The sequence below is a fragment of the Salmo salar genome, chromosome ssa09 (assembly GCF_905237065.1).
Source record: "Salmo salar chromosome ssa09, Ssal_v3.1, whole genome shotgun sequence".
Taxonomy (NCBI): domain Eukaryota; kingdom Metazoa; phylum Chordata; class Actinopteri; order Salmoniformes; family Salmonidae; genus Salmo; species Salmo salar.
Window position 1 is genome coordinate 84,777,361 of NC_059450.1, and position 26,040 is coordinate 84,803,400.

Here is a 26,040-nt window from a genome sequence, read left to right on the forward strand (position 1 = left end):
CATGATTTGTATTGTTGTTACAAACTAACTTACACACACAGAGAAGAGGGTTTGCCAAATAAAAAGTCCAATGAGTCCAGTCATCATTGCTTACATGACTAAGTAAAGTAAGTTCTGCCTTGTCCGAACCAGAAAGGCCCTAACATGCCCATATGGGCCGGTCTCCTGTCCTCTTAGGGCCCATGTCCTGTTTTTGTAGCGTGAGGAAGCTTCATGTACAAGTACATCCCCTGGACAGGACACTAGTATGATTAAGACCTATTAAGGTTTTATTGGAGTGAAAACCAGGTGAATATACATGTTTCTGTTCCCATGGTGATAGGGATTGTGTTCTGTTATTGTTTGGACAGGGATAAAGTGTGACATGTTTCTGTCTGTCATCCCACTGGGCACAGACGTCAGTTCAACATCTATATTTGGTTGAGTTGTCAACTAATGTGAATTCAACTTGAAATCAATCAAAATTGCCAACATGTCATTGGATTTAGGTAAAAAATTGGGTGAAAAAAATACATGCCCTTACGCTGATTTATTTTCTCTCTCAAATCCAATCAGTTTTCCACATTGATTCAATGTCATCACAGATTTTTGGGGTTGAAATAACGTGGAAACAATTGATTCAACCAGTTTGTGCCTAGTGGGATGTTTTTGCCAACATTTATCCAGCAGTGTTGTCTGTCTGTTCTCTCCAATCCAAACCAAACAACACGGCTTTGTGGTCAACTTCCTCAGTGCGGGGCTGATAACGAGAGGATTTATGTGCCCGGTGTCCACAAACACACTGCTCACTGTACTCCCTTTCTCACACACACACACTGCTCTCTCTCTTCCTCTCTCACACAGACACAATGCTCTCTCTTCCTCTCACACACACACTGCTCTCTCTCTTCCTCTCTCACACACACTGCTCGCTCTCTTCCTCTCACAGACACACTGCTCTCTCTTCCTCTCTCTCACACACACTGCTGTCTTTCTCCCTCTCACACACACTGCTGTCTTCCTCTCTCACACACACACTGCTGTCTTTCTCTCTCTCCCTCTCTCTCATATACACACACTGCTCTCTCTCTCCATCTCTCTCATATACACACACTGCTCTCTCTCTCTCTCCCTCTCTCTCATATACACACACTGCTGTCTTCCTCTCTCCGTGTCTGTTTTTATACCAAATCAATCGCACTTGCCAATGGCTTGAGAGACTGTGAGAAGTGGATAAGACTGAATAACAGTCTGGAGAGACGGGAATGAGGTAAAGGAATGTGAAACAACCCTCCCTAATCATAGAGAAACACCGAGCCACTGCCAATATCCCCCTTGCTGGAGCAAAGGAACAAAACAAAAACAAAGACAAAACTGCTTCCTGTCACGGAAGGGAGATGGTGAACAGGACATGATGAGAAAGCATGGGAGGATGTGTGTGTGCATGCAGGGGAGTGTCGCAACACTGACCTCTGGGACCAGGCTTGATATAATTCACATTTTTATTTAACAATATAAACTCTATCCCTCTCCCCTCAGTGCATATGATACATTGCATATACATACAGTACTGTACAGATTACTGTAGTCACAGTCACATCCAGACAGAAATAATTGTTATACTGTACTATTTACATGTATTTGATCACATCTGGAATGTCTGAAGTCATAGTGTTTGTAGTAGTATATATTGTACATGAGACAAACCGTCTGTGAGAGTCAGTCTTCATAAACTGACGTAATGTGTTATACTGTTGATAGTGGAGTGACCAGACCTAAGAGCTGTTCTCAGTTCATCAATAGACACTTACTACAGCAGCATATCATATATGACTCTGATCCTGGCAAAACAAACCTTTTAAACTTCACTCACTCTGTTCATCCATCAATGACATGACTATTTCATGATCATCACGTCACTGCTATGCTCATTAAATAGAAGAGACAAAGGTGAGGTGGGCCTGAGTGTGGAGCTGCACAGTGAGGCCCCCTGCCCTGTCTCTCAGTGTCTCTGCTGGGTGTCACAGCCCATGAACTCCAGGCGCAGGGCTATGTCGTTGACCCAGCCTTTGGGGTGGATCCGTATGAAGCGGGCAAACAGAGGAGGATCAAAGAGGTTCAGCATCTCCTCATCTGGCTCACTGTTCCCCAAGAACATCTGGGAGGAAGAAGGAGGCAGAGTCAAACAAAGCTGGCTCACAAAACCCAGTTCGTAAACTCGAAAAGTTAAAGATGTTACAGCGTTGTCACTGTTTGTGCTCTTTACAAAATCAGATTTCGTAAATCTGCTTTGGTGGCATTTTCTCTGAGGTTTCGGATCACATTTTCCCCTACATGCTAAGGAAGGTGTGTGTGTACTGAAATGTAGCCTGTGATACATCACTCATTATCATCAGATTTATGTGTGATACCTTCTCTCTTTGCGTTCCCTCATCAAACACGTTGGACCAGGAGTGGCCGTTGTCGCTAATGGTTACGGAGAACTCTGTCACCACCATCTGAGTCAGAATAGACCACGCCCCTTGAGTGACGACCCCTGTGATGCGTTTCATAACCAGGAAGTCCACCTGCAGCCACTCATGGGGGTTATTGGCCTGGAGGAGGAGGGAGGAAGGGGGGAGGGTTATAGGAGGTGCAATACATTAATAGAAACCCTGTGCACAGCGTTTTTTATTTAACCTTTATTTAACCTTTATTTAAATAGGCAAGTCAGTTAGGAACAAATTCTTATTTACAATGACGGCCTACCCCGGCCAAACCCTAACGCCGGACGATGCTGGGCCAATTGTGCGCCGCCCTATGGGACTCCGAATCACGGCCAGTTGTAATACAGCCCAGGATACAACCAGGGTCTGTAGTGACGCCTCTAGCACTGAGATGCATTGTCTTAGACTGCTGCGCCTCTCGGGAGCCGTGCAGCTAGGTCCAGATGCTGGTTAACACTGTGCACAGCAGAGCAGCTAGGCCCAGATGCTGGTTAACACTGTGTTATTTCATAGTTGTGATGTCTTGACTATTATTCTACAGTTTAGAAAATAGTAAAAATAAATTTTAAAAAACTTGAATGAGTAGGTGTGTCCAAACTTTTGACTGGTACTGTACACTATGGAAAAAGAAGGAACCGGACGTCAGAAATCAGCTCAATGTAATTGAAAAATCCATAGAATCTAACCACTTCTGGGAAAATTGGAACACACTAAACAAACAACAACACAAAAAGCTACCTATCCAAAATGGAAATGTACGGATAAACCACATCTTTTCAGCTCTATAACAAAGAACAAACAGCAAAAACGTATTAAAGACTACCAGAACCCACTGGATTCTCCAATTACATTGAATGAACTACAGGACAAAATAAAAACCCTCCAACCCAAAAAGGCCTGTGGTGTTGATGGTATTCTAAATAAAATGATAAAATATACACATCACAAATTCCAATTGGCTATACATAAACGCTTTAACATCATCCTCAGCTCAGGCATCTTCTCCAATATTTGGAACCAAGGACCCAATCCATAAAAGTGGAGACAAATTTGACCCCAATAATTACCGTGGAATCTGGGTCAAAACCAATCTCTGAAAAATCCTATGCATTATCATTAACAGCAGACTCTAACATGTCCTCAGTGAAAACAATGTACTGAGCAAATGTTAAAATGGCTGCAGTCTGCAGCACACTGGCCTCACCGTACTGGACTCAGAAATCAAATGTGTACTGTTTGCAGATGATCTGGTGCTTCTGTCCCCAACCCAGGAGGGGCTACAGCAGCACCTAGATCTTCTGCACAGTTTCTGCCACACCTGGGCCCTGTCAGACCTGGGCCCTGACAGACCTGGGCCCTGTCAGACTTGGGCCCTGACAGTAAATCTCAGTGAGACAAAAATAATGGTGTTCCAAAAAAGATCCAGTAGCCCGAACAACAAATACAAATTCTATCTAGACACTGTTGCCCTAGAGCACACAAATATTTACACCTACCTCGGCCTAAACATCAACACCACAGGTGACTTCCACAAGGCTGTGAACAATCTAAGAGACAAGGCAAGAAGGGCCTTCTACGCCATCAAAAGGAACATGAACCTCGACATCCCAATTAGGATCTGGCTAAAAATACTTGAATCAGTTATAAAACCCATTGCCCATTATGGTTGTGAGGTCTGGGGTCCGCTCACCAACCAATAATTAAAAAAATATGATAAACATCCAATTGATACTCTGCATGCAGAATTCAGCAAAAATATACTTTGTGTAGAACACAAACCCCCAAACAATGCAGATCAGAATTAGGACTATACTACCTCGTTATGAAAATCCAGAAAAAAGCTGTTAAATCCTTCAACCACCTAAAAGCAAGCGATGCCCACACATTCCACCACAAAGCCCTCACCTACAGAGAGATTAACCTAGAGAAGAGTCCCCTCACAAACACAGACCCCACAGAGCCTCAGAACAGCACACAATTAGACACAACCAAATTATGAGAAAGCAAATAGTGAACTATTTAACACCGGAAAGAATCAACCCAAAAACAGAACAAATTAGAACGCTATCTGTCTCTAAACAGAGAGTACACAGTGGCAGAATACCTGAGTCTGTTATTAAATGTGAATGCTTATTGTTTTTCATTAAAACCTACAGATAATATTCTGACCATATGAACACATTTATTTTAGGCCATATAAAGAACAGCTATACCATGATGTCATGAAAAGGATCTAACAGAAACATTGTTTCACATTCTTTAATAAAAGACTCATTCAGAAACAGGCTGTAGAGCTGGCTTCACAGTTTCCCTGCCAAATAGGCCTACAAGGAAACTCAATGTATCTCGACAACATTGAGTGCGTGAGGGGGTCTGTGCGCGGTGTAGTACCTTCCACAAAAAGTCTCTCTACAAAAACAGAGAAGACAGGCTATGTGCACACTGCCCACAAAATGTGGTTGAAACTGAGCTGCACTTCATAACCTCCTGCCAAATGTATGACCATATTAGAGACACATATTTCCCACAGATTACACAGATCCACAAAGAATTAGAAAACAAATCAAAAATAGTTAAATTGATAAACTCCCATTTCTAATGGGTGAAATACAACAGTGTGCCATCACAGCAGAAAGATTTGTGACCTGTTGCCATGTGAAAAGAGCAACCAGTGAAGAACAAACACTACTGTAAATACCACCAATATTTATCTGTTTATTTATCTTCCCATAGTATTCGTACCACAAATATTTGCAAAGTGTTAAAACATCAATAGGATATGAACTTTCCACTAGCTTTTTGAAGAAGGCAACATAGCTAATATAACTGATAATATCTGGTATATAACTGATAATATAATACATGAAATGTCTACCTTTTTTAAACCTTCCAACATTTACTGTTAAATTCTTCTCACTTTGTTTATTGTTTATTGCTCTTGCTTTGGCAATGTAAACACGTTTCCCAATAAAGACACTTTGAATTGAATTGAATTGAATTGAGAGAGAGAGAGAGAGAGAGAGAGAGAGACTTGACACATCATGGAAAAATAGAAATGCCGGTAACAGAGGGAGGTGACGGTGTGTGTGGATTGACTTTGGGTGTGTGTTTCTTGTGAGCTTCTGTGTTGTTGTATATGTGTGTGCGTGTGTACCTTGGGGCGCCATGCATTGGCGCTGCCATCCTGGTGGAGGCGAGCGAGGGCGGGGCTCCAGGAGAGCCTCCAAGTCTGCAGGAAGGAGGAGGCTCTGAAGCTGCTGTCTGGAACCAACCTCCTCTGGAGACCCAGGGGGAAGGAGCAGCCTGAGACACACACACACACACACACACACACACACACACACACACACACACACACACACACACACACACACACACACACACACACACACACACACACACACACACACACACACACACACACACACACACACACACACAGAGATTTTTATTTTCCTTCTTCCTTCTCTAAGGGATTCTATTCACCAGCACCTGAGATCTATCCGTCCCTGCACCGCCTCCCTTCCCCCGGCCCCTGACCCCGATCACGGACTACCTGATGATGTACCTCTCAACCTCAGCTACATCACATCATCTAATCACAACATACACCACCACTAAATGTGATCTGAGCTGTTACAAACTGTTACAAAGGTGTTCCTAACGGCCACAGTTACTCACTGTTGACGTCACAGCCCAGCAGCTCCATGCGAAGAGCAGGGTTCCTCTGGATGGTGACAGGCTGCAGTCTGATGTAGCGTCCCAGGATGGGGGGAGACAGATGGTTCTCCTTCACCTTGGAGCCATCCAGGTTACCGTTAAATATCTGAAATAAACAGAAGTTCTATCATTAACAGTAAGTACAAGAGGTAGCATGGTAGTATGGGGGATGTACATGTTAAATGAGTGTGTGCGCCTTTAAGAGAGATAACAGGAGGTTGAAACAGAACATACAATGTAAGAGTACAGGACACCACAGTATTGCATAGAATTACCCTGAAATATTTTAGGCATTGATGACATTTACAGTAACAAAAACATAAGTGCACCTGCTCTCTCTGACTGATGGTTTGTATGGTAAACAATTAAGCTCATGCTTTGTGGTTACAGTACTAGCCAGTAGGTACTATTTCAGATGGTTAAGGTACATGTAAGGTACTGACGTAGGCTGGCGTGGTGCTGTTCCCCCTGTAGTTAGTCCAGGTCTCCTGGTCTAGGCTGTAGGAGAGGGTGAAGTACATGATGAAGTAGTCCTTCAGGCCCAGAGAGGCTCTTGCACCCTGGGTCTGGATCCCATGGATCAGTGTGGGTCTTTGGAGGTCCACCTGCATATAAGACACAACAGGAGACCAGGGTTGGGGCCAGTTCCATTTCAATTCAGTCAATTCAGGAAGTGAACTGAAATCCCAATTCCAATTTTTCTCATGAGTAAAAAAATCTATTGATTGAATCGAAATTGGGCAGCTAAATCAGAGGGCCTTTCAATCTACAAGATATTTCATAGGAGAACAGGAATTTTATTGTTGAACCTGGATCCATGATTTCTGATCCGCGCCCATCCAGGCGTTGACAGAACCAGATAGCTCCAGCCTCGCCAGCCTGGCCTCCCAGTTACCTGGAAAACACATATATGCATTCAATCACACTGGCTAACTGTATGCAGGCCTAACACAGAGTAAAGTTTTCATAAACAGTAAGTCACTGATTCATCACGGCAACATATCTCCATTCTAGAGGCTTACTTATGCGTTTACTGTGTACGAGCCTACTTTCTGATGTGAAATAACTTCATAATTAGTAATAATAATTTATTGGATTTACATAACGCTTTTCCATGTGCTCAAAGTGCCTTTACATAGTAAGGAGGGAAACTCACCTATTCTACCACCACTGTGAAACACCCTAAGGTAATGCATGGCAACCTTTTTTCTGTCAAAACGCTCACCACACATCAGCTATAATGTTTGAGAGGTGTGTAGTAACATTCTTGTGGTTACATTCTTGCATTGCTGAAGCTTGCTTACCTATGTGGTCTGATGCAGTGATCTGGGAATTGTCTATTCTTCCTGACCTCAACCCCAGAGGCTGGATGCATCCTGCCAGGCAATCACAGGAAATTACATTTTATTATTTATATTGTCCACATTTCACAAAAGAATAGCCAACAATGCCATTCTAAGACATTTCAAAGAACATATTTCACACTTCTGTCTCAGTCTACTGAGTAAGGCTGTTGTGAGGTAACTATGTGTGGTACCTACATAGATTGGGAGTTGTGGTACCTACATAAGTTGGGAGTTGTGGTGCCTACATAGATTGGGAGTTGTGGTACCTACATAAGTTGGGAGTTGTGGTACCTACATAAGTTGGGAGATGTGGTACCTACATAAGTTGGGAGTTGTGGTATCTACATAAGTTGGGAGTTGTGGTACCTACATAAGTTGGGAGTTGTGGTACCTACATATGTTGGGAGTTGTGGTACCTACATAGATTGGGAGTTGTGGTACCTACATAAGTTGGGAGTTGTGGTACCTACATAAGTTGGGAGTTGTGGTACCTACATAGATTGGGAGTTGTGGTACCTACATAAGTTGGGAGATGTGGTACCTACATAAGTTGGGAGATGTGGTACCGACATAAGTTGGGAGTTGTGGTATTTACATAAGTTGGGAGTTGTGGTACCTACATAAGTTGGGAGTTGTGGTACCTACATAGATTGGGAGTTGTGGTACCTACATAAGTTGGGAGTTGTGGTATCTACATAAGTTGGGAGTTGTGGTACCTACATAGATTGGGAGTTGTGGTACCTACATAAGTTGGGAGTTGTGGTACCTACATAAGTTGGGAGTTGTGGTACCTACATAGATTGGGAGTTGTGGTACCTACATAAGTTGGGAGTTGTGGTATCTACATAAGTTGGGAGTTGTGGTACCTACATAAGTTGGGAGTTGTGGTACCTACATAGATTGGGAGTTGTGGTACCTACATAGATTGGGAGTTGTGGTACCTACATAAGTTGGGAGTTGTGGTACCTACATAAGTTGGGAGTTGTGGTACCTACATAGATTGGGAGTTGTGGTACCTACATAGATTGGGAGTTGTGGTACCTACATAGATTGGGAGATGTGGTACCTACATAAGTTGGGAGTTGTGGTACTTACATAAGTTGGGAGTTGTGGTACCTACATAGATTGGGAGATGTGGTACCTACATAAGTTGGGAGATGTGGTACCTACATAAGTTGGGAGATGTGGTACCGACATAAGTTGGGAGTTGTGGTATCTACATAAGTTGGGAGTTGTGGTACCTACATAAGTTGGGAGTTGTGGTACCTACATAGATTGGGAGTTGTGGTACCTACATACGTTGGGAGTTGTGGTACCTACATAAGTTGGGAGATGTGGTACCTACATAGATTGGGAGTTGTGGTATCTACATAAGTTGGGAGTTGTGGTACCTACATAGATTGGGAGTTGTGGTACCTACATAAGTTGGGAGTTGTGGTATCTACATAAGTTGGGAGTTGTGGTACCTACATAAGTTGGGAGTTGTGGTACCTACATAAGTTGGGAGTTGTGGTACCTACATGAGTTGGGAGTTGTGGTATCTACATAAGTTGGGAGTTGTGGTACCTACATAAGTTGGGATTTGTGGTTCCTACATGGGTTGTGAGGTGTGGTAGGCTACTTACGTGGGTTGTAGACCAGTAGTTTAGCCCTCATGCCGGCCAGCTGGTGCTCTCCTACTGTACACTCCACCATCCAGGTCCCCACCGTGGCCGGCCTCATCTCTACTGTTCCAAACACACCTGGAGAGGTGGGCAGAGACCAAGGTGGGACAGGTGACATTCTTGATTGACTATTATTTTATTGTGTGGGCATGTGTATGTGTGTTTATGTGTGTGTGTGGTAACTGTGGTTGTGTAGTTGTGTGTGTGTGTGGTAACTGTGGTTGTGTGTGTGTGTGGTAACTGTGGCTGTGTGTGTGTGTGGTAACTGTGGCTGTGTGTGTGTGTGTGTTTCTTAGTGTGTGTGTTTACCAGGATAGAGGTTGTACACCCCCATGCGATGCTCTTGCTCCTTGTGAATGCTGAAGGGCAGACCGTGGAAGTGGGCGGTGTGATACTCCCCGTCGCCCCCAACGTTCAGCAGGTGCCACCTGACTTGCTGGTGCTGGGCTACAGTCAGACCAGGAAGTGTCTCTGCCACGTAGCCGTTTATGGCTAAGGTAACATGGAAAGATTTTCCAGATAAATGAATCTCAAACACAAACAATCGATCAGATATGAGTATGAACCTAAACAAACAGAGAAATTCACTAGAAATCTATTTTTATTAATTTATTATGAAACTATTATTGACATTAGGAGGGAGTCTGAATAACTCTACTGTACCTGCAAACTTGTTGCTGAGCTGAAACCAGGGGTCATCTTTCTGGGCCTGGCAGGGCGGGGTGCAGTACTGACGGATGTTCTCGTCCAGGTACCAGCTCTTGGTCTCGTCGAAGGTGTGGAAGAGGAGGGCGTACTCCTGTAGGTTGGGCTGTAGGTTCAGTTGGGGGTGGAGGGTGCCTGGTTTACAGATTACTAAGGGGCCAATCAGACCAGAGTGGAGGTCCTTCTCCTGTTGCAGGGGTGAGAACAGAACACAAAGCCACACAGTCAAATACACACGCCAGAACAATACGTGCATGCAGGGAAAAGCATGTCACAACACTGATAAGCTATCTAAGGAAAATAAAATACACTTATGAGGCCTAACTATGAGCTAGCTTTGTAATATACAGTAAGTGTTGACAGTGACACTTGCCTTATTCTGTGTAGAGTAGTAGGCCCCGGCCTTACAGTCAAACTCTGCAGCGGTGGGCCCCTGCTTCCTGGTGATCCTCCAGGTGTAGACCCTGACCTCCCCAGGCTGGACCGCCTCCCCAGGGACCCCCGCCACCCTGTCCCCGGAGGATTGACCATCACCCTGGCTCTTATCATACACCCCATGGAGGTGCAGGGAGTAGGGCCTGGACGCCATGTTCTTGAAGGTCACCTGTCAAGATCAAGATAAGGATCAAGATCAGGATCAAGATTAAAAACAGGATCAAGATTAAGATCAGGTCAATGTTTAACAGCAGAACACACACAGAATCTGATATCTGAGTAGATGCCATGAAAATAATATTGCAGTGAATTCAGGGGGTAATGCAACTGGGATTCAAACCAGGGTTCCTGCAACTGTCCAGAACCTTAGCCATTACACCAAGAACTCCGAAACACCTTGACGAGGTTAGTAGTAGTTGAGCTAAGGCCACTAAAATATGAATTGATTTGAAACATCTGTGAATTAATAAGATGATCATTGATCTCCACTCACAGTAAGGAGGTCATTGACCTCAGCTTTAATGATAGGGCCCATGAGTCCCAGATGTTCCTGCAGCTCTCCTCTGGTGACGGGAATCTGGAAGTCTCTTTCACTGTAGGCCCTGAACACCACCTTCTTATATTCCACCAGGAACTTCCTCATTCCCCTACGCCTCTCTCTGGGGAGGGAACAGTTGAAAGTTGATTAGCTGATAAATACCCTGATAAAAGACAGCTTGCCGTTGATCAATACCCTGATAAAAGACAGCTTGCCATTGATCGATACCCTGATAAAAGACAGCTTGCCGTTGATCGATACCCTGATAAAAGACAGCTTGCCGTTGATCAATACCCTGATAAAATACAGCTTGCCGTTGATTAATACCCTGATAAAAGACAGCTTGCCGTTGATCGATACCCTGATAAAAGACAGCTTGCCGTTGATCAATACCCTGATAAAATACAGCTTGCCGTTGATCGATACCCTGATAAAAGACAGCTTGCCGTTGATCAATACCCTGATAAAATACAGCTTGCCGTTGATCGATACCCTGATAAAAGACAGCTTGCCGTTGATCGATACCCTGATAAAAGACAGCTTGCCGTTGATCGATACCCTGATAAAAGACAGCTTGCCGTTGATCAATACCCTGATAAAATACAGCTTGCCGTTGATCGATACCCTGATAAAAGACAGCTTGCCGTTGATCAATACCCTGATAAAATACAGCTTGCAGTTGAAACGTTGGTAAATAAATGATTGCATTGGAGCTACTAGAGAGCAGCTTTTCCTTTACTTTTAAACTGAGCTGATCAATCAGAAACATGATTTTTTAGAAACCTATCAAAAATGAATAGTCAAACAGATGGGGCCAGATGTTATTTTTTTGTAAAATATTCTGTAACAAGTGTTGTTTTTGTGCTCAATGGTGGATCTATTCATAATTATTTAAGAGATATTAAGCCTAGTTCTAGACTAAAAAGCATATTCAATTGAGATTCTTCATTGAAAGTGCTCCCCAAAGACTAAGCATAAGTGTCCAAGAAACCAGATACTTACAAAAGCCAAACACTACCTTGTTTTTATGAGCTGATGTGGTTTCCTGATCCCATAGTCCCATGTGATCTCCTGTGCAGCGATGTAGTAGCTGCGGTATTGTCCATCAGTGGTCCTCAGGTCCAGGTTTTCCTCTGTCCCTATGTAGGCTGTCCCAGTGTCTTCCTCACTATAGTCATCATACTCCAAAGACACTGCGTTCCTGGGAGCCGTCTCGTTGTCTTTGGAGACATTGGAGAAGTCTAGATCCAACAAATCCAGTAGAGGGGTGTCCGGCTCTGTGTGAGTGTTGTTGCTTAGGGGATGCACATACCCAGCTTTCTGCTCCTCCCTCTGCTGCTGCACCTTCAGCTGATCCGGGAGAGCTTCCAAAGTTTTGTTCAGGGGGTCCAGATCCATCCATCCGTCTAACTCCAAGAGTAGAGGGTCCTTATCTGCGTGATTGGTGGTTAGGGGATGTGAATCTCGATCCAGCTCCCCCTTTTGCCTCTCCCTCTGCTCCTGCACCTTTAAGAACCCCTCACCCTGCGCCTCCTGCTCCTCCTGCTGATCCAACACCTCCACCTTCTGCTCCTCTCTCTGCTCCTGCTCTAGTTCCTCCCCATACACCCGACCCTTCCACTCCTTCAGCACCTCCTCCTCACAGTTCTCCACCAGCTTGTTGCGCTCTCCATTCTCTCCACCCTCCAACCCGGCCTGGCATCTCTGTCTCCCGTTCCCCCCCTGCTCCCCACCCAGGTCCCCTCCCTCCTGGTTCTCTGAAGCTTTCCACTCCCCGTCCTTCTCCAGTTGCTCCAGAACATCTGTGGGGATCCCTCCCTGGGAAAGCAGGTTGGCCTCCTCGTCAGTAGACGACACCGTCACATACCTGACCTCACAGATTGACCTCTGGTCCCCTGCCTTAAATGTGACATTGTTATCAGACCCGTGGTCCCCTGATTCTCCGATGGCGACTTCGTTATCTGTGTCATTTCCTGTTTGCGGTGTTGTTGTGTTCTGGTTTAAGCCAGGTTGCTTCCTGCAGACTCTGACAGCTACGGTCCTGTTCTGTGGCTGGGGGTGGAGGGATCTGGGTTTGAAGAAGTGGTCTACGTAGTCAGGCAGGACGTCCTCCAGGCCATACTCTACGTCTTCATTGTCCACCAGCAGTTCAACGTTACAAGACAGGACGGAGTAGCGGGCGCTCATGCCACGGCTTTTCAGACTGCCGTCGAATGCACTGATCTCCCACTCACCTGAGGATGAAAAAAACATCAGCTCACAACGCTCCAGAAAACACCTCTCAGGTCAGGGTCAGGTTTTAGTAGGACGCACCATAGTGAAAACCTGTGTTCTTAATGGACCTGTAGCACCTCCCGGTTTAAAATATGTTCTTCCATTTGATGCCTACTGAATACAACTGCAGTAGGATCATTTGACCTTTGACCTTACCGATTAGCTCGGTCTCCATGGTAACGGTCTCGCCGGACATTGGGAAGAGTGTGAGGACGGACTCGTACACGTTGTCCTTCATGAAGGGGTTTCCTGTGAAGTAGACGGACAAGAAGTCGCTCTGCGTCCCCACGTTGGCCAGGTGCCAGAAGGTCACGTCATCCTTACACACCTGGACCTTCTGCCCATTGAACATAATCCCGTTCACGTCTGTAAACAAAAACGAGATCAAGATAAAAAACATAGCACACAAAAAGGGTGACAGAGCAGACATTTGTCACCACTTTCATCAAGAACCAAGATAACCAGGCATGAAAACCTCACTTACTGTAGATGACATTGGAGTTGTAGAAGTCAGGGTCTGTAGGGTTGACCATGGAGGGGTCTTTGCTGTACTTCTGAATGTTGTCATTGATGTACCAACTCTTGTTCTCATCAAACACAGCAAACATCAACTGCTTCACTTTATCTGGGCCCACCTGCAAGTTGGACATCTTAGGTTATGATAACCACAACATCTCACACTGCCACAAACAACAACATCTAAGTTATCATTGTATGACTTGATCAAACTGCAGGAGAGATAATGCACTGATATGTCATATTGGGCCAGTTTCAGGGACACATCTCTATTCTTCATTGAAAGTTATTCTTATTCCAAGACTAGACTTAATCTGTGTCTGAAAAACCAACCCTATGTGTCATCTACTTTGCACTTTCTTCCACTACAAATCTACTATTCCAGTGTTTTACTTGCTATATTGTATTTACTTTGCCACCATGGCCTTTTTTGCCTTTACCTCCCTTATCTCACCTCACTTGCTCACATTGTATATAGACTTATTTTTCTACTGTATTATTGACTGTATATTTGTTTTACTCCATGTGTAACTCTGTGTTGTTGTATGTGTCGAACTGCTTTGCTCTATCTTGGCCAGGTCGCAATTGTAAATGAGAACTTGTTCTCAACTTGTCTACCTGGTTAAATAAAGGTGAAAAAAACAAAAAAAAACATTAAGTGTCGATTCTCACCAGCCGCCCCCTGGTGTCCATGGAGTCCTTCTTGCAGATGAGGAGGGGTCCTACGAGGCCAGTGGCCAGATCTCTCTCAGGGTTGATGGTACTCTGGTACAGACGGGTCAGACACTGGGGGTCTCCCTCCAGGGGCCCATCCTCTGCTGTTAGTTTCCACACGTACCCATATGTCCCGTTGGGGGGTACAGCTAGGGAGCGTAGGTCCTTTTCACCCTCTACACACACACACACACACACACACACACACACACACACACACACACACACACACACACACACACACACACACACACACACACACCGGGGGGGACAGGGATGACTAATGATTTAGGAATGACTAAGAGACTAAGAGATTTTATTAGTCTAACAGAATGATTATTACACTAATAAAACTTTTTATGAGTTTCTCCAGACCTCAACATATAAACACACCGGATATGATGACTATTCCATAAAATATTTAGTTATGATTCCAAACCTAAATGCATAGTCAGTAATATTATCTTGATTCATCTTATCATATTGCCAGTTCTTACCGTTCCCTGTTTTCCTCAGTGGAAAAATCCTGGTGAGGCCGTTTGGATACATGTTGAAAGGACGACTTGCCAGGTTCTTGAACACTATCTGAAGAAACAATTAGAATGATCTTTGCTATCTATTCAGATACATCTTTTTTGTTTGTTTGTTTTGTTGATTGTGGTACACACACCTGGAAGTGTTCGTCCACCTGTCCTCTGAGCAGTGGTCCCAGCAGTCTTTTAACAGGTGATTTCCTCTTGGTGAAGGTCTGGTCAGTGTATTCTACATATACCACTTTCTTATATTCATGACCCAGCTGATGAGGACCCCTGGGGAAGTATTCCGATAACAGTTGACTGGAACACAGAGACAGTAGTATCAGTATTTTTAGGATCATGAACTCTTTCCCTTTCCTGTCCTAGTCTTTTTCTGGCTATACACACTCTCTCTGACCCTCTCCATTTCTCCGTCCTCCCTCCCATCTGAACTCTTATTTTCCATTTCACTCCCACTCTTCCTTTCTCTCACCCCCCCCCTCTCCCTCTCTGTCGCCCCTTTACCCTCTTTCCTACCTGTCACCCTGGCTGAGGTGGGGTTTCGTACCTGTCACCCTGGCTGAGGTGGGGTTTCCTACCTGTCACCCTGGCTGAGGTGGGGTTTCCTACCTGTGACCCTGGCTGAGGTGGGGTTTCGTACCTGTCACCCTGGCTGAGGTGGGGTTTCCTACCTGTCACCCTGGCTGAGGTGGGGTTTCCTACCTGTCACCCTGGCTGAGGTGGGGTTTTGTACCTGTCACCCTGGCTGAGGTGGGGTTTCCTAGCTGTCACCCAGGCTGAAGTGGGGTTTCGTACCTGTCACCCTGGCTGAGGTGGGGTTTCGTACCTGTCTCGCTCACTGAGGGGGGGTTTTGTGATAATGTTTTTTTTGCATTGTTTATAATTTATTTTGTACATAATGTTGCTGCTATCATCTCTTATGACCGAAAAGAGCTGCTGGACATCAGAACAGTGATTACTCACCTTGAACTGGACAAAGATTTTTTCTGTGAAGGATATACTGCTTTGTCGAGACAAGGCCCAAATCCCCATAATTCGCATGAAGAAAAGACGGAGAAAAAGGGGGTGGAAGGCGGGGTGCCTTGTAAGAGTTCGCCGACGAGTAGGTAAACCACCACTACCCTCCGTATTCTTGGCCAACATGCAATCATTGGAAAACAAACTGGAAAACCTACAATTAAGACTATCCTACCAATGGGACATAAAACATCTGTATATATCTTATGTTTCACCGAGATGTGGCTCAACAATGACACGAATAGTATAGAGCTGGCTGGCTTTTCTGTGCATCGGCAGGACAGAGCAGCTACGTCTGGTAAAACGAGGGATGGGGGCGTGTGTCTATTTGTCAATAACTGCTGGTGCGCGATGTCTAATATTAAAGAAGTGTCGAGGTATTGCTTGCCTGAGGTAGAATACCTCATGATAAGCTGTAGACCACACTATCTAACAAAATAGTTCTCATCTATATTATTCGTAGCCGTCTATTTACCACCGCAAACCAATGCGGGCACTAAAACCACACTCAACGAGCTATGTAAGGCCATAAGCAAACAAGAAAATGTTCATCCAGAAGCGGCGCTCCTAGTGGCCGGGGACTTTAATGCAGGCAAACTTAAACCTGTTTTACCTAATTTCTACCGGCATGTCACATGTGCAACCAGAGGAAAAACATTCTAGACCACCTTTACTCCACACACAGAGACGCATGCTCTCTCACCCCCTCCATTTGGCAAATCTGACCATAAGTCTATCCTCCCGATTCCTGCTTACAAGCAAAAATTAAAGCAGTAAGTTACAGTGACACCCTCAATTCGGAAGTGGTCAGATGACGCAGATGCGACGCCACAGCACTGTTTTGCTAGCACAGACTGGAATATGTTCCAGGATTCATCCAATGGCATTGACGAGTATACTACCTCAGTCACCGGCTTCATCAATAAGTGCATCAACGACATCGTCGCCACAGTGACCGTACATACATATCCCAACCAGAAGCCATGGATTACATGCAACATCCGCACCGAGCTAAAGGCTAGAGCTGCCGCTTTCAAGGAGTCGGACACTAATATAAGAAATCCAGTCAGGCCCTCAGAAGAACCATCAAACAGGCAAAGCGTCAATAGAGGAGTAAGATTGAATCCTACTACACCGGCTCTGACGCTCATCAGATGTGGCAAGGCTTGAAAACTATTATGGACCACAAAGGGAAATCAAGCCGATAGCTGCCCAGTGACGCGAGCCTACCAGATGGGCTAAATGCCTTTTATGCTCGCTTCGAGGCAAGAAACACTGAAGCATGCATGAGAGCACCAGCTATTCCAGACGACTGTGTGATTACGCTCTCCGTAGCCGATGTGAGCAGGACCTTAAAACAGGTGAACATTTACAAAGCCGCGGGGCCAGACAGATTACCAGGACGTGTATTCAAAACATGCACAGTGTCTTCACTGATGGCTCACATCAACACCATCGTGCCGGAAACCCTAGACCCACTCCAATTAGCTCACCGCCCCAACAGATCCACAGATGACGCAATCTCAATCGCACTCCACACTGCCCTTTCACACCTGGACAAAAGGAACACCTATGTGAGAATGCTGTTCATTCACTACAGCTCAGCGTTCAACACCATATTACCCACAAAGCTCATCACTAAGCTAAGGACCCTGAGACTAAACACCTCCCTCTGCAACTGAATCCTGGACTTGGGTAGGCAAGGGTAGGCAACAACAAATCTGCCATACTGATCCTCAACACTGGGGCCCCTCAGGGGTGCATGCTTAGTCCCCTCCTGTTCTCCCTGTCACACACAACTGCGTGGCCAAGCACGCCTCCAACATCACCATTAAGTTTACTGACGACACCACAGTGGTAGGCCTGATGACCAACAATGATGAAACAGCCTATAGGGAGGAGGTCAGAGACCTGGCAGTGTGGTGCCAGGATAACAACCTCTCCCTCAATGTGAGCAAGACAAAGGAGTTGATCGTGAACTATAGGAAAAGGAGGGCTGAACAGGCCCCCATTAACATAGACGGGGCTGAATTGGAGTGGGTCGAGAGTTTCAAGTTCCTTGGTGTCCACATCACCAGCGAACTACCATGGTCCAAACACACCAAGACAGTTTTGATGAGGGCACGACAACACCTTTTCCCCCTTAGGAGACTGAAAAGATTAGGCATGGATCCCCAGATCCTCAAAAAGTTCTAAAGCTGCACCATTGAGAGCCTCCTGACCGGTTGCCTGGTATGGCAACTGCTCGGTATCTGACCATAAGGCGCTACAGAGGGTAGTGTGTATGGCCCAGTACATCACTGGAGCCAAGCTTCCTGACATCCAGGACCCATATACTAGGCAGTGTCAGAGACAGGCTCAAACAATTGTCAAAGACTCCAGTCGCCCAAGTCATAGACTGTTCTCTCTGCTACCGCATGGCAAGCGGTAGCGGAGCGCCAAGTCTAGGACCAAAAGACTCCTTAACAGCTTCTACCCCAATTTTATTACATTTTTTTTACTTTAGTTTATTTAGTAAATATTTTCTTAACTCTATTTCTTGAACTGCATTGTTGGTTCAGGGCTTGTAAGTAAGCGGTAAGGTCTACACCTGTTGTATTCGGCGCATGTAACAAATACAATTTTATTTGTACCTGTCTCCCTCACTGAGGTGGGGTTTTGTACCTGGCTCCATAACTGAGGTGGGGTTTCGTACCTGTCTCCTTAATTAAATGAGGTGGGGTATTGTACCTGTCTCCCTCACTGAGGTGGGGTTTTGTACCTGCCTCCTTAACTGAGGTGGGATTTCGTACCTGTCTCCATAACTGAGGTGGGGTTTTGTACCTGTCTCCTTAACTGAGGTGGGGTTTTGTACCTGTCTCCTTAACTGAGGTGGGGTTTCATACCTGTCTCTCTCACTGAGGTGGGGTTTCGTACCTGTCTCCTTAACTGAGGTGGGGTTTTGTACCTGTCTCCTTAACTGAGGTGGGGTTTCGTACCTGTCTCCTTAACTGAGGTGGGGTTTCATACCTGTCTCTCTCACTGAGGTGGGGTTTCGTACCTGTCTCTCTCACTGAGGTGGTGTTTTGTACCTGTCTCCTTAACTGAGGTGGGGTTTCATACCTGTCTCCATAACTGAGGTGGGGTTTTGTACCTGTCTCCTTAACTGAGGTGGGGTTTTGTACCTGTCTCCATAACTGAGGTGGGGTTTTGTACCTGTCTCCTTAACTGAGGTGGGGTTTCGTACCTGTCTCCTTAACTGAGGTGAGGTTTCGTACCTGTCTCCTTAACTGAGGTGGGGTTTCGTACCTGTCTCCTTAACTGAGGTGGGGTTTCATACCTGTCTCTCTCACTGAGGTGGGGTTTCATACCTGTCTCTCTCACTGAGGTGGGGTTTCGTACCTGCCTCCTTAACTGATGTGAGGTTTCGTACCTGCCTCCTTAACTGAGGTGGGGTTTTGTACCTGTCTCCTTAACTGAGGTGGGGTTTTGTACCTGCCTCCTTAACTGAGGTGAGGTTTCGTACCTGTCTCCTTAACTGAGGTGGGGTTTCGTACCTGCCTCCTTAACTGAGGTGGGGTTTCGTACCTGTCTCCATAACTGAGGTGGGGTTTCGTACCTGTCTCCTTAACTGAGGTGGGGTTTCGTACCTGTCTCCTTAACTGAGGTGGGGTTTCGTACCTGCCTCCTTAACTGAGGTGGTGTTTCGTACCTGTCTCCTTAACTGAGGTGGGGTTTCGTACCTGCCTCCTTAACTGAGGTGGGGTTTCGTACCTGCCTCCTTAACTGAGGTGAGGTTTCGTACCTGTCTCTCTCACTGAGGTGGTGTTTCGTACCTGTCTCCTTAACTGAGGTGGGGTTTTGTACCTGCCTCCTTAACTGAGTTGGGGTTTTGTACCTGTCTCCTTAAAGTGGGGTTTTGTACCTGTCTCCTTAACTGAGGTGAGGTTTCATACCGTTCTCCTTAACTGAGTTGGGGTTTTGTACCTGTCTCCTTAAAGTGGGGTTTTGTACCTGTCTCCTTAAAGTGGGGTTTTGTACCTGTCTGCCTGGCTGAGGTGGGGTGCGTAATCCCAACTGATCTCCTCAGCAGCAATGTAATGGACCCAGACTTTGCTCTTCCCCCCTCGGGAGCGCCCCACAGCCCGACTTTTCACAGGCTTAAACACAAATGTCTCAAACATGTCATCTCCATATTCATAGTCCTCCTCATTCTCAGACTGCTGGACTTGACGCACGTCAGGGCCGGGTACCGTCACAGGCTCTGGGCAGTCCTCCACCTCAAAGACTGCACTCATGCCCGCTGGAACAAAGATATACAAAGACATCTTATAGCACCTCATAAGACACCTTATAGATGCCTTATGAACACCTTAGAGCACATTCTCAACAACATAATTATTCATGCAACTGGCTCAAATGTTTAAGTCTCACTCTGTTACCTTACACAGGAGTGTTAAATCAAATTGGGATCTTTCAAATTGATCAAAACTTTATTTCACAACTTTGAGAGAACATACTCTTACCGTGGCGGTGTGCTTGGATCTGACAGCTGATGAGGAACTTCCCCTGAGTGCTGGGCTTCATCTCCGCTGTGGTGAAGGTCATAGGGGTCATCTCCACAGTAACCTTACGGTGGGCCATCACCTGGAATGACAAGGGTAGAGTTAGGCTCAGACTGAAATGCTGCTGAACTGGTTACACATTCTTACAAATGACTTATAACAACTTAATTGGCAAAACATTCTGAAAAGGAAAATCTTGGTTGACCATTAGTAATGATTTGTTGACCGCTTTAAGTAAGCCCTGATTTAAACTTGAATTATCTGATGTACCTGTAGACTGTGATCCTGAAACAGCATGGAGTGGATCTCTGGAGCCGTTTCCATTCCAATGAGATGCCAGAACACATGATCTCGTCCCTGGCACATCGTCAGACCTAAACACATACCAAACAACCAACCCACACAAAAACATATTTTTGAGTTTTCTATTTGAACATACTTGACAACAGGACTGAACTTTTGACTCTATACAGTAACATGCTAAAGTAGCTCCTGACCTGGTAAAGTTGAGTTGACGTATCCATTGATAGTGTGGTACTGTTTTCTCGCATTGGCCTTCTTAAATCTTTCCCGGAAACTCCCCACCTCTCCGTACCAGCTCTTACTCTCATCAAAAACAGCAAAGAGCAGAATAAACTCTCTGCTTTTCCGAACTCCATTATCTGTAAATGCAGCTGGGAGAACCCAAGGGAAGCAGAGAATACAGGTAACACATTAGTTGATTGCTCTGAATATCACAGGGTACATTTGGTGAATTTACGCATTTGGTGAAATTACTCATTTGGTGAAATTATGCATTTGGTGAAATTACTCATTTGTTCAAATTACTTATTTGGTCAGATTACTCATTTGTTTAATAGTCAGGCCATGTGGTAGTCTGGGGATTAAGCTTCAAAATGTGCAGTAAACTATTGACAATCCCTACTTAGTAAGGCATTTATGTGATTCAGACCTCCTTCTATTCACATAGCCTTTCCATTAGGTAGGATATGATCACTGTATGACTGAGAGCAGAGCACATAATAAGTCCCAGTCAGCTATGAGTCCAGCAGCCACATTCGTTTCCTCCTTTACCAGGCAAATATGTGTCACAGTGGGTCTGACTGTACTGTAAGGGGAGTGTGGAACGTAGAGAGAAAGTTGTGGAAGGTGTGTGGTATCAACATAGCAGGAATAAAGTTATGGTGTATCTGGCCGTAAGGTGTGTGGTATCAACATAGCAGTAATAAAGTTATGGTGTATCTGGCTGTAAGGTGTGAGGGATCAACATAGCAGTAATAAAGTTATGGTGTATCTGGCCGTAAGGTGTGAGGGATCAACATAGCAGGAATAAAGTTGTGGTGTATCTGGCCGTAAGGTGTGTGGGATCAACATAGCAGGAATAAAGTTGTGGTGTATCTGGCCGTAAGGTGTGAGGGAGTAACATAGCAGGAATAAAGTTGTGGTGTATCTGGCCGTAAGGTGTGAGGGAGTAACATAGCAGGAATAAAGGTGTGGTGTATCTGGCCGTAAGGTGAGAGGGATCAACATAGCAGGAATAAAGTTGTGGTGTATCTGGCCGTAAGGTGTGAGGGAGTAACATAGCAGGAATAAAGTTGTGTCTCTAACTTGATTTGCAGATGAGCAGAGCCCCGATGAGCCCAGAGTTGAAGTCCTGTACAGTGTCCACCTGGGAGGAGTAGGAGTAGGTGAGGCATTCTGGGTCTCCCACGGTCGGACCGTCTTTAGGGTTGATGTCCCAGACGTACTTGTAGTATCCTCCTGGAGCAACAGCATCATCCTCCTTCTCCTGGCTAGACGTGGCGTCATCGTATCCGGCCCCTAGAGAGAAAGAGATATATTGCTAGGAATATACATGTGTACACACAGAGACTGACATAGCAGATACTGGCACACACACATTGGATACATTTGGCGCCAGAGAGGATGGCTGCTGTTTTATTGGCTCTTAACCAAACGTGCTGTTTTGTTCGTTTTTTTGCATTGTTTGTAATTTATTTTGTACATAATTTTGCTGCTACTGTCTCTTATGACCGAAAAGAGCTTCTGGATATCAGAACAGTGATTACTCACCTCAAATTGAACAAATACATTTTCAAGGAGCGGGACTCTAACCCGGAAGCTTATAAGAAATCCTGCTATTCCCTCCGACGAACCATCAAACAGGCAAAGCGTCAATACAGGACTAAGATTGAATCGTACTACACCGGCTCCAACGCTCGTCAGATGTGGCAGGGCTTGTAAACTATTACAGACTACAAAGGGAAGCACAGCCGAGAGCTGCCCAGTGACACAAGCCTACCAGACAAGCTCAATAACTTCTATGCTTGCTTCGAGGCAAGTAACACTAAAATATGCATGAGAGCGTCAGCTGTTTCGGACGACTGTGTGATCACGCTCTCCATAGCCGATGCGAGTAAGACCGGCCAGACGGATTGCCAGGACGTATACTCTGAGCATGCTCTGACCAACTGGCAAGTGTCTTCACTGACATTTTCAACCTCTCCCTGATCGAGTCTGTAATACCAACATGTTTCAAGCAGACCACCATAGTCCCAGTGCCCAAGAACACCAACGTAACCTGCCTAAATGACTGTAGCACTCACGTCTGTAGACATGAAATGAAAGGCTGGTCATGGCTCACATCAACACCATTATCCCAGAAACCCTAGACCCACTCCAATTTGCATACCGCCCCAACAGATCCACAGATGATGCAATCTCTATTGCACTCCACACTGCTCTTTCACACCTGGACAAAAAGGAACACCTATGTGAGAATGCTATTCATTGACTACAGCTCAGTGTTCAACACCATAGTGCCCTCAAAGCTCATCACTAACCTAAGGACCCTGAGACTAAACACCTAAACACCTAAGGACATTACCCTCAGACTGTTTCCAGTTGTAAGTTAGAAAGGGAAACATAAAGACATTACCCTCAGACTGTTTCCAGTAGTAAATTAGTAGGTAGACATATAGACATTACCCTCAGACTGTTTCCAGTAATAAGCTAGTAGGTAGACATATAGACATTACCCTCAGACTGTTTCCAGTAGTAAATTAGTAGGTAGACATAAAGGCATTACCCTCAGACTGTTTCCAGTAATAAGTTAGTAGGTAGACATAAAGACATTACCCTCAGACTGTTTCCAGTAGTAAATTAGTAGGTAGACATATAGACATTACCCTCAGACTGTTTCCAGTAATAAGCTAGTAGGTAGACATATAGACATTACCCTCAGACTGTTTCCAGTAGTAAATTAGTAGGTAGACATAAAGGCATTACCCTCAGACTGTTTCCAGTAATAAGTTAGTAGGTAGACATAAAGACATTACCCTCAGACTGTTTCCAGTAATAAGTTAGTAGGTAGACATAAAGACATTACCCTCAGACTGTTTCCAGTAGTAAATTAGTAGGTAGACATAAAGGCATTACCCTCAGACTGTTTCCAGTAATAAGTTAGTAGGTAGACATATAGGCATTACCCTCAGACTGTTTCCAGTAGTAACTTAGTAGGTAGACATAAAGGCATTACCCTCAGACTGTTTCCAGTAATAAGTTAGTAGGTAGACATAAAGACATTACCCTCAGACTGTTTCCAGTAATAAGTTAGTAGGTAGACATAAAGACATTACCCTCAGACTGTTTCCAGTAATAAGTTAGTAGGTAGACATAAAGACATTACCCTCAGACTGTTTCCAGTAATAAGTTAGTAGGTAGACATAAAGACATTACCCTCAGACTGTTTCCAGTAATAAGTTAGTAGGTAGACATAAAGACATTACCCTCAGACTGTTTCCAGTAATAAGTTAGTAGGTAGACATAAAGACATTACCCTCAGACTGTTTCCAGTAGTAAGTTAGTAGGTAGACATAAAGACATTACCCTCAGACTGTTTCCAGTAGTAAATTAGTAGGTAGACATATAGACATTACCCTCAGACTGTTTCCAGTAGCTGACCCCCACAGGGCTGATACTGTAGGGCTGGGACGCCAGGTTCTTAAAGTGCACCACCACCCTGTCACTGGCCTGGGCATGGATCACCGGACCCTGGATACCTGCAACACAAAGCACTCTGTTTCTCTCTCTCTCTCTCTGTGTGTGTGTGTGGTCAGTGGTGGAAAAAGTACTCACTTGTCATACTTGAGTAAAAGTAAAGATACCTTAATAGAAAATGACTCAAGTAAAAGTAAAATATTACTTGAGTAAAAGTCTAAAAGTATTTGGTTTTAAATATAAGGATCAAAAGTAAATGTAATTGCTAAAATATACTTAAGTATCAAAAGTAAAAGTATAAACCATTACAAAATCTTATTAAGCAAACCAGACAGCACCATTTAATTTTTGTTATTTTTATTGACGGATAGCAAGGGGCACACTCCAACACTCAGACATAATTTACAAACAAAGCATTTGTGTTTCGTGAGTCCGCCAGATCAGAGGCAGTAGGGATGACCAGGGATGTTCTCTTGATAAGTGTGTGAATTGGACCATTTTCCTGTCAAAATGTAACGAATACTTTTTGCTGTCAGGGAAAATGTATGGAGTAAAAAGTACATCATTTTCTTTAAGAATGTAGTGAAGTAAAAGTAAAAGTTGGCAAAAATATAAATAGTAAAGTACAGGTACCCCAATAAACTATTTAAGTAGTACTCTAAGTAGTTTTACTTAAGTACTTTACACCACTGTGTGTGGTAGCATATATTTTATTTCAAAGATATACCTAATTAAAGTAATTCATAATTAATACATAAAATGAGTACACATACCTGCCCATGTTGGTGTAGGCTTGGGGACTGAATATGTGGAATCAGTGTATTCTCTATAAACAGCTTTTATGTATTTCTGAGCAGGATCCTTGGTCCTCCTCCTAGAAGTTAATAATCAACATGGATAATTACATATTTAAAAAAAATAATGCAATGATTTAAACATGAAAACAAATAAAATGTCCTAAAAGGTTATATACATCTGCAACTTTTAATTGAATAGAAAAGTCTACTACAATATTGACGTTTAACCCGACATACTTAAACAAAACCTAGTCTTCAAAGCAAAAAAACAAACAAATAAGGGATAGATATTAGGTAATGACTTGATAGAACTTCACCTTTGTTCCGACGGGTCACCGCTGCCCCAGTAGAGATAGTCCCAACCAATCTCAACCGCGGCGATGTAGAACTCTCTCGTGGCAGGTAGGCCTACGGTAGGTACGGCCACGGTCTCCTCCACCCCGCCGAGGACCCAGAGGAGTGATATCAACAGCGTTCTCATCGCAAAGCACGAGCACCTGTCCGACTGCACGTAAATTCACTGATGGTAGAGAAGTCGGATAGCCTGACCGGACGGTAGCAGGCAGCTTACTACCGTTATTTCCCGTTAGGGAGGATATTTAAAGGGAAAGTTCAAAACCAGAGACAGACACAGGGGGAGAGAAAGACAGTGTGTATGAATGTGAGAGAGAGAGGGGGGGTGAGTGTGTGTATGTGTAGGGCTTGTAGTGAGTTGGAAATAGTGAACAGACGAGTCTGTTTCAGAGCTGCTCACAGTAAAATATAGGAAA

General features: G+C 44.6%; 1 protein-coding gene across 1 annotated transcript; it reads right to left on the bottom strand.

Moving 5' to 3' along the window:
• Positions 1-1,467: 1,467 nt before the first annotated feature.
• LOC106612066 (coagulation factor VIII) lies at positions 1,468-25,996 on the bottom strand. The gene is made up of 26 exons (XM_014212881.2): positions 25,588-25,996; positions 25,247-25,347; positions 24,413-24,535; positions 22,083-22,295; positions 20,972-21,148; positions 20,745-20,848; positions 20,436-20,556; positions 19,951-20,212; positions 15,048-15,213; positions 14,875-14,962; positions 14,336-14,553; positions 13,632-13,782; positions 13,304-13,513; positions 11,892-13,107; positions 10,829-10,994; positions 10,274-10,504; positions 9,859-10,087; positions 9,505-9,687; positions 9,157-9,273; positions 7,490-7,561; positions 6,995-7,080; positions 6,629-6,790; positions 6,147-6,291; positions 5,620-5,768; positions 2,391-2,573; positions 1,468-2,137 (listed from the first exon to the last, which is right to left on the bottom strand). The coding sequence occupies exons 1-26, from the start codon at positions 25,749-25,751 to the stop codon at positions 1,982-1,984; spliced, it is 5,193 nt and encodes a 1,730-aa protein (XP_014068356.2). The 5' UTR covers positions 25,752-25,996; the 3' UTR covers positions 1,468-1,981.
• Positions 25,997-26,040: the final 44 nt, after the last annotated feature.